Here is a 13,034-nt window from a genome sequence, read left to right as displayed (position 1 = left end):
ATCTGTTACCTTGTTCACTTAATGCCATCTTAATTAGCCCCAGGAAGCCAAATCTTTGACAAAACCTTGTCTTGTTTAAAGTACAAAACACATTTGGCTTAGTTGGTCACAGAATTCTTATCTATATGCTCGTACCACTAACAAGAGCTAAGAGCTCATATGGCACTTGTGAAGAGGCAAGAAGAGCTAAGAGCCAAGAGCTCTTATGATATGAGCTCTAAAAAAATTCTAAGAATCAATAGATTGATTTAAAAGGAAAATCAAAAGCTAAATGCCGGTCGGGATTTAAAATAAGAGCTCTGAGTCACGATGTCCTTCTAAATATCAAAATTCATTAAGATCCGGTCACCCACTCGTAAGTTATAAATACCTCATTTTTTCTAATTGTTCCTCTCCCTTTAGCCCTCCAGATGGTCGAATCTGGGAAAACGACTTTGTCAAGTCAATTTGTGCAGCTCCCTGACCCGCCTACCAATTTTCATCGTCCTAGCACGTCCAAAAGCACCAAACTCGCCAAAGCACTGAAAACTCCTCCCCCCCTCAACTCCCCCAAAGAGAACGAATCCAGTACGGTTACGTCAATGTATCTACGATTGCGTATCTACGACATTTGCTTATTCTATCCACCAAGTTTTATCCGATTCGTCCACTCTAAGCGTTTTCCAAGATTTCTGATTTCCCCCTCCAACTCCCCCCAATGTCAATAGATCTGGTCGGGATTTGAAATAATAGCTCTGAGAAATGAATTCCTTCTAAATATCAAATTTCATTAAGATCCGGTTACCTGTTCTTAAGTTAAAACTACCTCAATTTTTCTATATTTTCCAAATTAACACCCCCCACCCCAGCTCCTCCAAAGAGAACGGATCCGTTCCAATTATGTCAATCACGTATCTAGAACTTGTGCTTATTCTTCCCATCAGGTTTCATCCCGAGCTCTCCACTCTAAGCGTTTTCCAAGATTTCTGTTTCCCTCCTCCAACCCCCTATGTCCCCGGATCCAATTCGAGTCGAAAATGGATCATCTGAGACATAATATCCTTCTATATATCAAGTTTCATTAAGGTCTGATCACCTATTCGTAAGATAAAAATACCCCAATTTTTACATTTTCCAAGAATTCCGGATTGCCCCTCCAACTCTCCCCAATGTCACAGGATCTGGTTGGAATTTAAAATACGAGCTTTAAAGCACAAGATCCTTCTAAATATCAAATTTCATTAAGATCTGGTCACCCGATAGTAAGTTACAAATACCTCATTTTTCCGAATTACCCCCCCCCCCCCAACTCCACTAAAGAGAGTGGATCCGGTCCGATTATGTCAGTCGCGTATCTTAGACGTGTTTTTATTCTTCCCATCCAGTTTTATCCTGATCTCTCCGCTTTAAGTATTTTCTAAGATTTCCGGTCCCCCCGCCCAACTCCCCCCCCCCATGACGCTGGGTCCGGTTGATATTTAAAATAAGAGATCTGAGTTACAAGGTCCTTCTAAATATGAAGTTTCATGAAGATCCGATCACTCCTTCGTAAGTTATAAATACGTCAGTTTTTCTAATTTTTCAGAATTAACCCCCCCCCCCAATAGAGCGGATCCGTTCCAGTTATGTTAATCACGTATCTAAGACTTCTGCTTATTTTTCTCACCAAGTTTCATCCCGATCTCTCCACTCATAAGCGTTTTCCATGATTTTAGGTTTCCCCCCCAAACTCCCCCCAATGTCACCAGATGCGGTCGGTATTTAAAATAAGAGCTTTGAGACACGATATCCTTCTAAATATCAAATTTCATTGAGATCCGATTACCTACTCGTAAGTTAAAAATACCTCTTTTTTCTAATTTTTCAGAATTAACCCCCTTCCCAACTACCCCAAAGAGAGCGGATTCGTCCCGGTTATTTCAATCATGTATCTATGACTTGTGCTTATTTTTCCCACCAAGTTTCATTCCGATCCCTCCATTCTAAGTGTTTCCCAAGATTTTAGGTTTCCCCCCCAACTCCCCCCCCCCCAATGTCACCAGATCAGGTTGGGATTTAAAATAAGAGCTTTGAGACACGATATCCTTCCAAACATCAAATTTCATTAAGATCTGATCAACCGTTCGTAAGTTAAAATTACTTCATTTTTTCTATTTTTTCCGAATCAACCGGCCCCCAAATCCCCCCCCCTAGATGGTCAAATCGGGAAAACAACTATTTCTGATTTAATCTTGTCTGGTCTCTGATACGCCTGCTAAATTTCATCGTCCTAGCTTACCTGGAAGTGCCTAAAGTAGCAAAACCGGGACCGACAGACAGACAGACCGACAGAATTTGCGATTGATATATGTCACTTGGTTAATACCAAGTGCCATAAAAATTTTGGAACATATGATATCTGGCTGTTTTTGTAATATCCTGATCGATTTATACTTTTTTTTTTTTAGAGTCACTTACCCTCCAATTGACCTATCTTTCATCCATAGTGACTTTCGGCAATACTAACAAGCCGGGAGCGGTTCTTTCCTACTGATTGCTTTCATTATGATTTGTAATTTAAAGTTATTTAAAGGAAGGACACAAAAAAGTTATAGAAGAAAATTTAAAAAAACAATGATGATAGGAAGATACCTAAATAGGCTGCTGCTGCTTTTCAGGTCACCAACACAATAGAAGATAGAAATAATGGCACAAGTGAAATAAATTAAGATGTTTTATTTTGTGTCTAGTAATATGGAGTATTTGTAAAGAGGTTGATTTTTATGATTTTGTTATTTTTCAGCGATGAGAAAACTCTCCCATTACACTCTGTGACTGACCTTGGAAAACTCACCCTCAAAAGAAGTAATGAAGGTAGCCAGTATTTTGATTGCGCTCTGTGCTTCAACAGTTTTACTACAAGGTATTTATGCTGAATTTTAAGTTTGATAAGTACTAAATACGATCATGATTAAGTTTAAGAATTTTTTTTTTTTTTTGATGACTCTTCTTTATTAGAAAGCGTAGTCTTTTCTGGATAAAAACTTCATTGTTTTCCTATGTAAGTAGACGTGCAGGACATTCCCTCTGTGTCCTCTTATCAGCAGCCCTATTGTTAAATTATCTTCTAAGTTACTAAAGAAAATATTTTAAAGTGCTATTAACAGCGTGTTAATATTTAATTGCTGCAACTTATGTTTAAATACTACTGGCACAAAAGAGAAAAAAACCTAGCGCATTCTGCTTTGGTAAGTCTGAACAAAAATAATTTGACCCTTCCCCTACAAAAACTGAATTTTAAGCATCTTTATCCCCCTCATTAAAAAAAGGAACACTACTCATAAAGTTATCCGCTTTCTAATGAAACATATCCGAATGCATGCAATCTCTACATTGAGCAGGACCTGCAAGTAGTGTCCAAACTATCCAACCAAAATCGGGAAGCCAAAGCTAACTAAATTTTAAGTCACGCTATCTAAAACTCGGCATTGTGTTTGCACGCGAAATTTTAGTACAAATTTGTAGCCAGTTCCCTCCCTCCCCTCGAGGAGGCTTATATACTGTCGTTTTTATCTCTTTGCTCGCCTTTTCGTAGTCTGTAGAGTTTTCCGTTTATTTTGTTCTCTCTTTTGGTTGTTCACTTTGTTCGTTCCTTTTTTTATTTTCATTTTCTTTCTTTGTTATTTTTATTAGCTCCATTATCTAATCGATATTGGGGCGCAGACACCTTTGGGGTATCAGATAAGTGTCCTTTTTGTAGTTTTCATAATTTCCCCTTTCTTTAAGCCTTTGGGAAGAATTTTTCTAAATCTTTTGAAAATCAATACTAAGTTACTCTGATTATATTCCAGACGGTACATTTTCTTAGTACAGGCCAGAGTTTTGGAGTAAATTAATTCAGTTCTGATATATTTCTGTAATAGCATAAGCCTCCAAATTTGAGTTGGGTATACTTTGTTGAAGTAGGTGCCAAGAGTTTCTTGTTTAGTAATATCAAGTCGATTTCTTTTCTTCGAAAAAAAATCATTGACAGTGCTAAAGCCACAATTCTCATGCAGACAGGGTGTAATGAGGGTATTTAGTTTCAGTCTTATCATAAAGCCACGCCATCACTTCTTTTATATTGAATGCAATTTTAACGGACATTTTGCAGTCTAGAGAGTTCATTTTGGTAATATATCGAAATATCAATATATCCACTAGCATTGGCTGCCTCACCCATGGTGGAAGATAATTTCTATAACAATAATTTTCAATCAGGGAGGTAAAGCGTTCTATGCAAGATTTACTGAACGGAACAAAAAGGAATTTACCAATCTACTAATCGTGATTAAAAAAAAATTGCATCAATCAAAAAAGAATAAAAATAAAGTCTATGTAGCATCCATGAGCCTTCTGTAAACTGTATTAGTAAGGGTATATCTGTGAGTGACGGCCAACAAGCTCTGAGTATCCCTTAGGACTGGGGCCCCTGCGGCTAATGACACTAAAAAAACATCCGGAACCATGTCGAATATGTCTAATATGAGAGCGAGTTTGGCTACGGCATTCCTGGCTTTAAGCGATGCGTTGAGGCTGGAGACCTCGTCAAAAAGTGAGCTAGCTACCATCTTATCAAGGAAACAAGGCCTGAAAATTGGCTGCTGGAACCTCTGTTCCATCAAATGTTCACTAACGCAAGCCTTCGTAGCTGAAGAATTTTATTTATATAACCTAGACATACTCTGTGTTTCAGAGACAAGACTGAAGGGACGAACGAAAATTGAAAAAGGTCAAGAGCAATAACCTGACAATATTATCTGTATATGCCCCTGTTTGTGACGCCCTAAACCATTTGAAAGACGAATTCTGTGCCGACCTCCAACTGACTCTGAACAAAATTTTATGCTTGGTAGATTATTTTATTCTGTTTTTCTCATTTTTAGCTGAATGGAGTTCTTTACTTTACCCTCAAAAACTTATTTTGTGGAATTTTTGTATTAATTATAGGAACATGACGCACAAAGCATATGGGACTCATAGTAGTGAAATGCAAAACAGAAGAGGAATTATTAAGTTAAATGAAATGAATAAAGATAATTGACTTGACAAACAAGGAAGATGATGACGATGAAGTTCTAATCATAAAACCAAAAGATGTAAATTAAAGAAGGTCGAAGTCATCGACTTATCTAGAGAATAGTTCTTTTTTGTTTTTTAATGAAATGGTGGTCTGTATCTATCTGATAATAATCAACTGTAGTATGATAGCGTATACTCTACCTAATGATAAGTAGATGGACTAGAGCTATAAACATGCTCATAGAACGAATCTGAGAAAAAACCTACCCCCTCCACAAGATATAGAACAAAAAAATATAATATTACTAACTGATTCCATTGGTGCATCATCATTCATATTGTTTGTCCGTTTGTTTGACATGATTTTTTCCTTGTCAAGCAACTAATGGTATCACAATGATTTGTAAGGACCTTATATCTCAATTCTAAACGCCAGAGAAACCGATTCTTCAATTAACTAGGTTATGGCCATCACGTAAGTATATCCGGATGTATCAGTCGATTGCACAGAAATTTATTGACAATCACTCAAGACCAGAGAAATCACTACTTTAAGATTTTCAAAGTGCCTTAGCAAGTGACCTTGGCTAGCAAGGAGATACTCACTTTCTATAAAATGGGTATAGAACCGGTGTATATAATTATGTACATTTTACTAACTATTGGATGACTTTGGCCTGTTTTACTTTTTAATATGGCTCTATACTTTTCTTATGAAGCACTATTCATTGAATTGAATTTTAAATTAGTTAAAACAAGAAATTATTCTCGTTTCTGTAATATTCAAATTTTTGCAACTTTTGTTTAAACCCCCGCAAAAAAGAGAAATACTAAAGTTTCCGATTATTATTACAGGTTGTTTCGGATACATTGAAGGACCCAGAGATCATACTGAATTTGGTAAGGCAAGAACTTATTTGAGCCGACTGTATACAAAAAAACTAGAATCTACAGATGACGGTCTATCAGTTTCTGATGAGGCTTATGATGATGAGTCAGAAACTGAAGAAAGTGGGGAGATTGAACACATAATAAATCCGTTCATCGTTGGTGGCGACGAGACAGAGATTACAAGGTATCCTTTTATAGTGTCAATCCAGTTTCGAAAGAAACACCAATGTGCAGGAATAATTATTGACAGAAGTGTTATTTTAACCGCTGCTCATTGCATAACTGATATATTGACAACCAGTAAAAATTGGGTGGTTGTTGCCGGGAAAACTTACTTAAAAGACACAGAGCCTGGTCAAGTCCTCTCAATATTTTTGGCAGAGCAGCATCCTGACTACATGTACACAAAAAGTTTGATGTTAAATGATATTGGGATGATTTGGCTCAATGGATCATTCGTTTGGTCTGAGAATGTACAACCGGCAACTCTTCCAAGAAATTGGTAAGTCTTTGTTATTATTTTGAGTTTGGGAACTTAAGAGTTTACCTGTATATATAGACTTTAGTTATGTTTTATTGATACTTTTCTGTCTTAGAAGAGTAAAATTGTTTTTTACTCTCATGTTAAGAACTAACGCTCTTGTGATGTTCGTTATTTCATTAAAAATAAATTTTTTCTACCCTCCCAGACTGAATTCTAATGCATGTCCATTGTTAATTGTTTTGACGGATAAGTCGGCCAACCTTATTGACTACCTTTTCCAATACCCTATTGCATACCCCTTACCCACTACAAAAAAAGCATTGCATTAAAAATAGTCATAGCATCCGAAAAATTGTGAACAACAGATCTAAAAGAGATAGAAAGGCCCCTAAAAGCAACAAGGCCTGAGCACACATAAGAAGGGTTACTATGTTGTCTCGTTATCAATATTTTAAGACCTAGATCTTAAAGCAGACCAGGGCTATTTAAAAGGGTTATCTATCAAACTGTACTAGTGTGAAGAGCGAGGTGTTGAGGAGCGGGCAACCTTCTCATACATCCAAAAATTTCTGTTCGTTTCAAGTTTAAATGTTGTTCCTTATTTTCAGTTGAAAAATCTTGTTTTTTTTTTATAATCATAGAAAGACAACAAGTTTTTAGAAGCATTTGACTTAACGTGATCATTTCTTTACAGGGAGTATGCCAAGGATATTATGATAACCGTTGTCGGATGGGGTCGTACGAAAATACGAGGATCTAATTCAAATAAACTTCGCCGAGTAAGTCTACCAATACGGGGAGAAAAGTATTGCCTTAGAACACTAAGGGCTCCAGATGCAAAGTCAAAGTATACAATAACAATGTTCTGCACAAGAGAAAAGGGAAAGGATTCATGCAACGGAGATAGTGGAGGTCCTCTTGTGCACGGAAACATTGTGGTTGGCATCGTTTCCCATGGACTAGGACTCTGTGGTAGGACAGCAGCGTGGAATGTAAAAGTTACTGTCTTTTACGACTGGATACAGCAAAGACTGGATAAAGGTGAAGTATGTGATAAAACTGGCCATTGTATCTTCAAAAGCACTTACTTAAGGAGATAAATAAAATTGAAATGTATAAACTAAAGGTGTCTTTTCGGCTGTCTAATAATTAATAATGGTCAGCTGCTTCCTAAGAAGATTGTTTTCTATGCATATAAAATTCAACCAATCATATTAGGCTGAGCTATAGCCAAATATACTCAGCTTAATATCTTTGGATGTGAGGATAGGATACACCAAGAGCTATGGGAAAGAATATATAACAAGAATCTTACATATCGAAATGCATAATTTAATGGGAAAGAGACCGCTTGATACCGCGCATTCAGAGTTAGTATGTCAGAGGAAAATCCTATTTTTCTAATATTACCCAGAACATTTTGTTTTTCTGCTGCAGTAATTGATTAGCATAGGAAAACTAATGTTTTTGGATGCAGTTAATAAATTCCTATGTTGAATTCAACATTTTTAGTTTTCTTTATCGAGCTCCCAAAGACAACTGGTTGTGGTTTGTTGTGAATGTTGAAGTTTCCGAGGTCTGTTTTGTGTGTGTCGATTTGCATTGCAACTCTTTCTCTGCAAACCAGAAATTAGAATATTTCGAGTATTTCACTTCACTTTCAATAGCAGTATGATTTTTTTTTCCAAACCAATGTTCTGCATTTTAGTTTTTTGAAAATTTACGCTACAAAGCTAAATATGTAGATAATGTTATATTTTACTTTTCTTACTGTATTTAAGGAATAAAATCCTTTTTTATTTAAGGTTACAATCCCTCCAGGGGAGCACACAGGAGCCCGACAGAAATTTCAAGTGGCATCGATCCTCGAAAAGCCTCGCTAATCAATCTACCCTGCGAACCATATATTTTTCTGAATGAATTACACGAGGTGAAGGAAGGTGATAGTATCGACATTATATGCACAGTTTTATCTTCTACTAGAACTATTACTCACTGGACAAAAGTTAACGATCCAGAATTTCTTGAAGAGGGGACACGATTGAAACTTTCAAACATAAAAGTATCAGACAAAGGCAATTACACATGTCATAGCTACACAGTTTTAAACGGTCAAGAGCTATTTGTTTCCACATCAACCCAAATAGTTGTAAAATATCGCCCCGGGACTGCTATAATAGCTCCAGAAAGCGTAGTAGATTTGATTGGAAGTAATCTAAAACTTATTTGTTCTTCTAATCCTACTGGATATCCCTTACCTGTATTTAAATGGAAGAAAATTGGTAACAATGAAGTGATACTGGAGTCAAATGAAATGCAGTTTAAATCCCTGCAGCTTGTTGATTCGGGAACCTATTCATGCCGAGCTGAAAATGAAATTGGGTCAGGTGCTCCAAGTTTTATTAAAGTTCGAGTAATACAACCCTTAGAACTTATTCAATCTCTTGCAAATACTATTGAACGAAAGGTGTCAGAAACAGAGTTTTCTATGGGCTGTGCAGCAGCAGGTAACACAAAAACAGCTATAAATTGGTTGAAAGATGAAGTCTTAATCCCTCAGCATAGTGAAATTTATAAGTTGAACACTGACGAATACAATATAGGTGATGAAACAGTAATTTATACAAGCACTCTTTTATTCAAAGGAGTTAATAGAACTAATGGCAATAAGCTGGAATCATTCGATTCGGGAGTCTACTCCTGCATTTTTGAGAGCAAATATGATAGGATTGAATCCAAAACGTTGTTAAAAAGTAAGTGAAGACATGGTTTCGTTCAGCTAAAAATTTTTGTTACATATCAGGTACGTTCGCCACTCATTTAAGAATAGAGAAGGTGTTAAAATATTAATATTTTAGGAGTAACTTTTGGGTAGTTCCGCGAAGGTGAAGTCGTGTACCAATTGAAGCTGCGTTTTATTTTCTTTTAACTTGTAACGCGAAGGACCATCGATATCGATGGGAGTGGGAGTGAAGTGATCCGGATTTGGTATTTATCCCCAATTTGCCAAAATTTATCCTTTTCCTACTGAAGACTGAAAAATTTCAAAAAAAAATAAAGGCACAGGAATATTTGGGAGCATCTTAAACTTTTCTTCCAAAAAATAGTTTTTTTTTAAAAACTTCTACACCCATTCCAAAAAAAATATTGCTGGAAATTACGTCTAATATAACTCTAATATAATATAAGGGGTTACAAACTTAGAATATACCAGAGCTTTGAGGTATTCTATAAATTTCAACGCTACTATTTTCGGGAATCGGCGTAGACATTTTGGGGTAGAATCACATTTGCTAGCATTACAAAGAGCAAGGTAAAAAAATAAACTTACAAAATTGACCAGAACAGGCATTTACCCTTGCCAAGTGGCCTGCTCGCAAATGTTACTTCGTAGTAAACTACACTTACGGTCAATATTTAAGAAAACTGTGATACAAAACTTATTTTATTTGCAGTTTCAGAATTAGAGAAAACCAAAAGCGTCACTTTTCACGATTTCTGTCTAAGGAAAGATGGCACAAAGTTATATTCACATCCTACCAGATGTGATACATTTGTTCAGTGCGTCCACGGAAGGCCATTTACCATAGAGTGTGGTAAAGGAACAGCATTTAGTGATATCTTGCAGTTGTGTACATGGCCACAACAAGCTGGATGCCAGAGATATAACAAAGGTAACAAAAATATTTTTTTTATCCTTTCAATTAACTGCAAAGTTCAACCTTTAGTATACTCTACTTGAAAGTTTAGGTTAACTCTTTTTTGTGAAAAATTAAACTAAAACGAAGTTAATAAAACCCCCAGATATTGTTTCATTTTTATTTTTATTTTTTCATTTGTCAATTTGTATTTAAATCAAGACTCTTTAAATTTTTAAGACATCTTATAAATACAAATTTGTACGCATAGTCAGTAAAGTTTTCCTTCCTGATGCAACAGAATATTTCAGGAATTGTTTTATAAAAAATAAAATAACTTCACCTGCATAGCTTTATTGAATTTGCTCCACAGGTTTTAATGAAATTTTTTTATTGATTTCCTTGGGCTTTACCTAATAGTTTCTTTTTTAAAACACCTACGCAACCGCTACCAAATAGAATTTCCTTGGCTGTTATGCTTAAAAAACCTAAGGTGTAAGGAAAAACCTTCATGGGCCTTTTGGAACCCAGGATTTTGTTTTAAAAACTTCCAGGGCCTTGTTCACCTCAGGAATTCTAAGATTTTTATTTCATAGTTTCTCTGATTCTTAAAAAAAAACTACCAGAACCAGGGCTTCTTTAATGCAGGATTTCCTTTAAAAAATCTTCAAGGCTCTCATACCCTTACCAAATCTAGATTTCCTTTTAAAAACCATCAAGGGCGCCCCTCCCACCCAAGCACTGACATAGTCCCTACATCATCCAAATATATCCACCTTTTCATGCAAGCAAATTTAATGCCATTTTCTATGAACAGAACAGCTAGAGACCCTATTAACTTTAGGGGACAAAGAATCCCCGTTAGTTTTTGGAAAACAGATAAGTCATCCACTATTCTAAAACGAGAAACTGCATAATTTTCTATTGTCTCTTGGAGGATATCAAAACACCTATTAGAACGGAATTCCTCTCAGTCTTCTATTAGATTCTGAAAGTGACACAACTCAAGAATTTCTTAAATGGATGTCCCTAGAGATTTGAAGAAAAATTGGATTTCTGCTTACATGCTGGTGAGTCCCTTTTTCCATAGCCTCCCCCGAGTTAGGGCTACTATAATGTTCTATATTAGATATACATCTAAAACCCATCCCTTCATAAAAAAAAGTTTTATTACTGATAAAATAATCTTATTTTCTCACTAAATATCACTAAAACCGCTTTCAAGTAGATTTGTAAAAAAGGCATAAGGTGTGTTAAACTGTTAATGGTCTAAATAGCTTATTTTCTATCGGAGAGCTACTATTATGTTGGTGATCCTCTCTTTCTATACCCTTCATTAATTTAACCTACTATAACTCTTTATATTGAATTAACAGCTGAAACCCAGCCCCCCAAAAAAGTTTTATAGCTGATAGAATAATCTTATGTCCTCGCTAAAATTCCTTAAAACCGCTTTCAAGCAGATTGGTAAAAGAGAAATAAGGTGTGTTAAATCGTCAATGGTCTAAATGGCTTATCTTCTATCCGACAGCTGCTATTATGCTGGTGACCCCCTCTTTCTATACTCTCCACCAATTTAACCTACTATATCTCTCTATATTGAATTAACAGCAAACCCTTCCTCCCCTCATAAAAGATTTATTGCTGACAGAATAAGCTTATTTTCCCGAAAGTTTATTAAAACCTTACTCAAGCAGCCTGCAAAAAGGGGGGGGGGTATAAACATATACGCTAGGGTAAATCCTTAAGGGTTTGAACTGCAATTTTGTACTGAATACGTTCTGAGACCATACTGGCTATGCATGACGTATGAAAACAAAGAAAGGAAATAATAAATGAAAAGAGAAAATACAAATGGGTGAAAAACCAGGATTTAATCAGCGAGTAGCAAAATATGAAAAACAAGCAAATATTTCGACAAGGACCTCTGCCAAGTCGAATAATGGCAAATTTTTGAAGCTTTTTTTTAGAAAAACAAGTTGCACGACAATTTAAGCTTGGTAGCGGATATAGATTTGACAATGATAAAGAAGGTGGGACGTGCTTAAATATCAACGTCGTATAAAACATTTTATTAAGAATAAAAGCAAAAATTTTAACTGAGGAATAAAAGATACTTTTGTAGATTGAATTCTTTACCTTTCTTTGAAAAAGTTCACCCTCACAGGACAAGAAAACAAACTGATATTCGTCTTAACCTTAAGTTGGGAACTGTTGAAATTAGATTCACTTCATTTGAACAAAAAACTATTACAAGAATTTTAATGATATGCAGGAGCACCTATGCATGAGCGCAAATGGACATATACGCAGAATAAAATATACGCAGAATAGATATACGCAGAATTCTATTTAGAGAATAAAAATATTTATGATCTAAGATATTCGTTAATTCAAATTTTTCTGTTCCCTTACTAAGGTTAAAAAGTTTAAATTCCACTTAGAACAAAGGGTTACACATCGAATTTTCGAATTGGCGCATTGTTGGTCCCGTTAAGGTCGGTAGGGATACAATGAGGTGACTTTTTTCTGAGAAATAAATTCTACGCTTCTTGAATGCTCATATATTTCTATGAAAAAATTAAGATGTGTTTTAACCGTGTATGTTTCTTTTCATAAAAACTAATTTCCATAAGATGTATTTTTCACTTCTTGGAAAAGTGAAACTTAATTTCTTTTCAAGGAACATTCTGACCATTTCAAGGAACATTCTGACAATGCCCCCAATCCACAAAGAAGGCAAGGGTAAGCGAAGATGTGGCCCCTACTACGTTCACTTCAAGACCAACGGTCATTATATATGGCAAAAATGCCGGGCCTTCAAGACCTGCACTCCCATGCAAGACGAGAATACGCCCCTTTCAGCCCTCTAGCATAAGGAGAATGCCATGCAAGATGCTGGTTTTAATGTAAGTAAACTTGTTGATATTCTTTCACAAAGCTTATTTATCCCCACTAAAAAACTTACTGTTTATTCCTTTTACTTTACTATAGAACCTTTT

At 35.8% G+C, this 13,034-nt stretch overlaps 1 protein-coding gene across 3 annotated transcripts in view; it reads left to right on the top strand.

Annotated features, from left to right (window-relative positions):
• The window catches only part of LOC136034763 (uncharacterized), a 55,390-nt gene extending 42,480 nt beyond the window's left edge, over positions 1-12,910 (top strand). For all 3 annotated transcript variants that reach the window (XM_065716163.1, XM_065716162.1, XM_065716164.1), the window contains exons 2-7: positions 2,762-2,881; positions 5,875-6,412; positions 7,089-7,435; positions 8,200-9,147; positions 9,850-10,068; positions 12,716-12,910. In XM_065716163.1, the coding sequence (XP_065572235.1) occupies positions 2,827-2,881; positions 5,875-6,412; positions 7,089-7,435; positions 8,200-9,147; positions 9,850-10,068; positions 12,716-12,726 (2,118 nt within the window). In that variant the 5' untranslated portion in view covers positions 2,762-2,826 and the 3' untranslated portion in view covers positions 12,727-12,910. The remainder of the gene's footprint in view (positions 1-2,761; positions 2,882-5,874; positions 6,413-7,088; positions 7,436-8,199; positions 9,148-9,849; positions 10,069-12,715) is intronic.
• Positions 12,911-13,034: the final 124 nt, after the last annotated feature.

Source organism: Artemia franciscana, chromosome 13 (assembly GCF_032884065.1).
Source record: "Artemia franciscana chromosome 13, ASM3288406v1, whole genome shotgun sequence".
NCBI classification, from domain to species: Eukaryota; Metazoa; Arthropoda; class Branchiopoda; order Anostraca; family Artemiidae; genus Artemia; species Artemia franciscana.
Note: the sequence above shows the minus strand (reverse complement) of the source record. Positions and strands in the feature narration are given on the sequence as shown.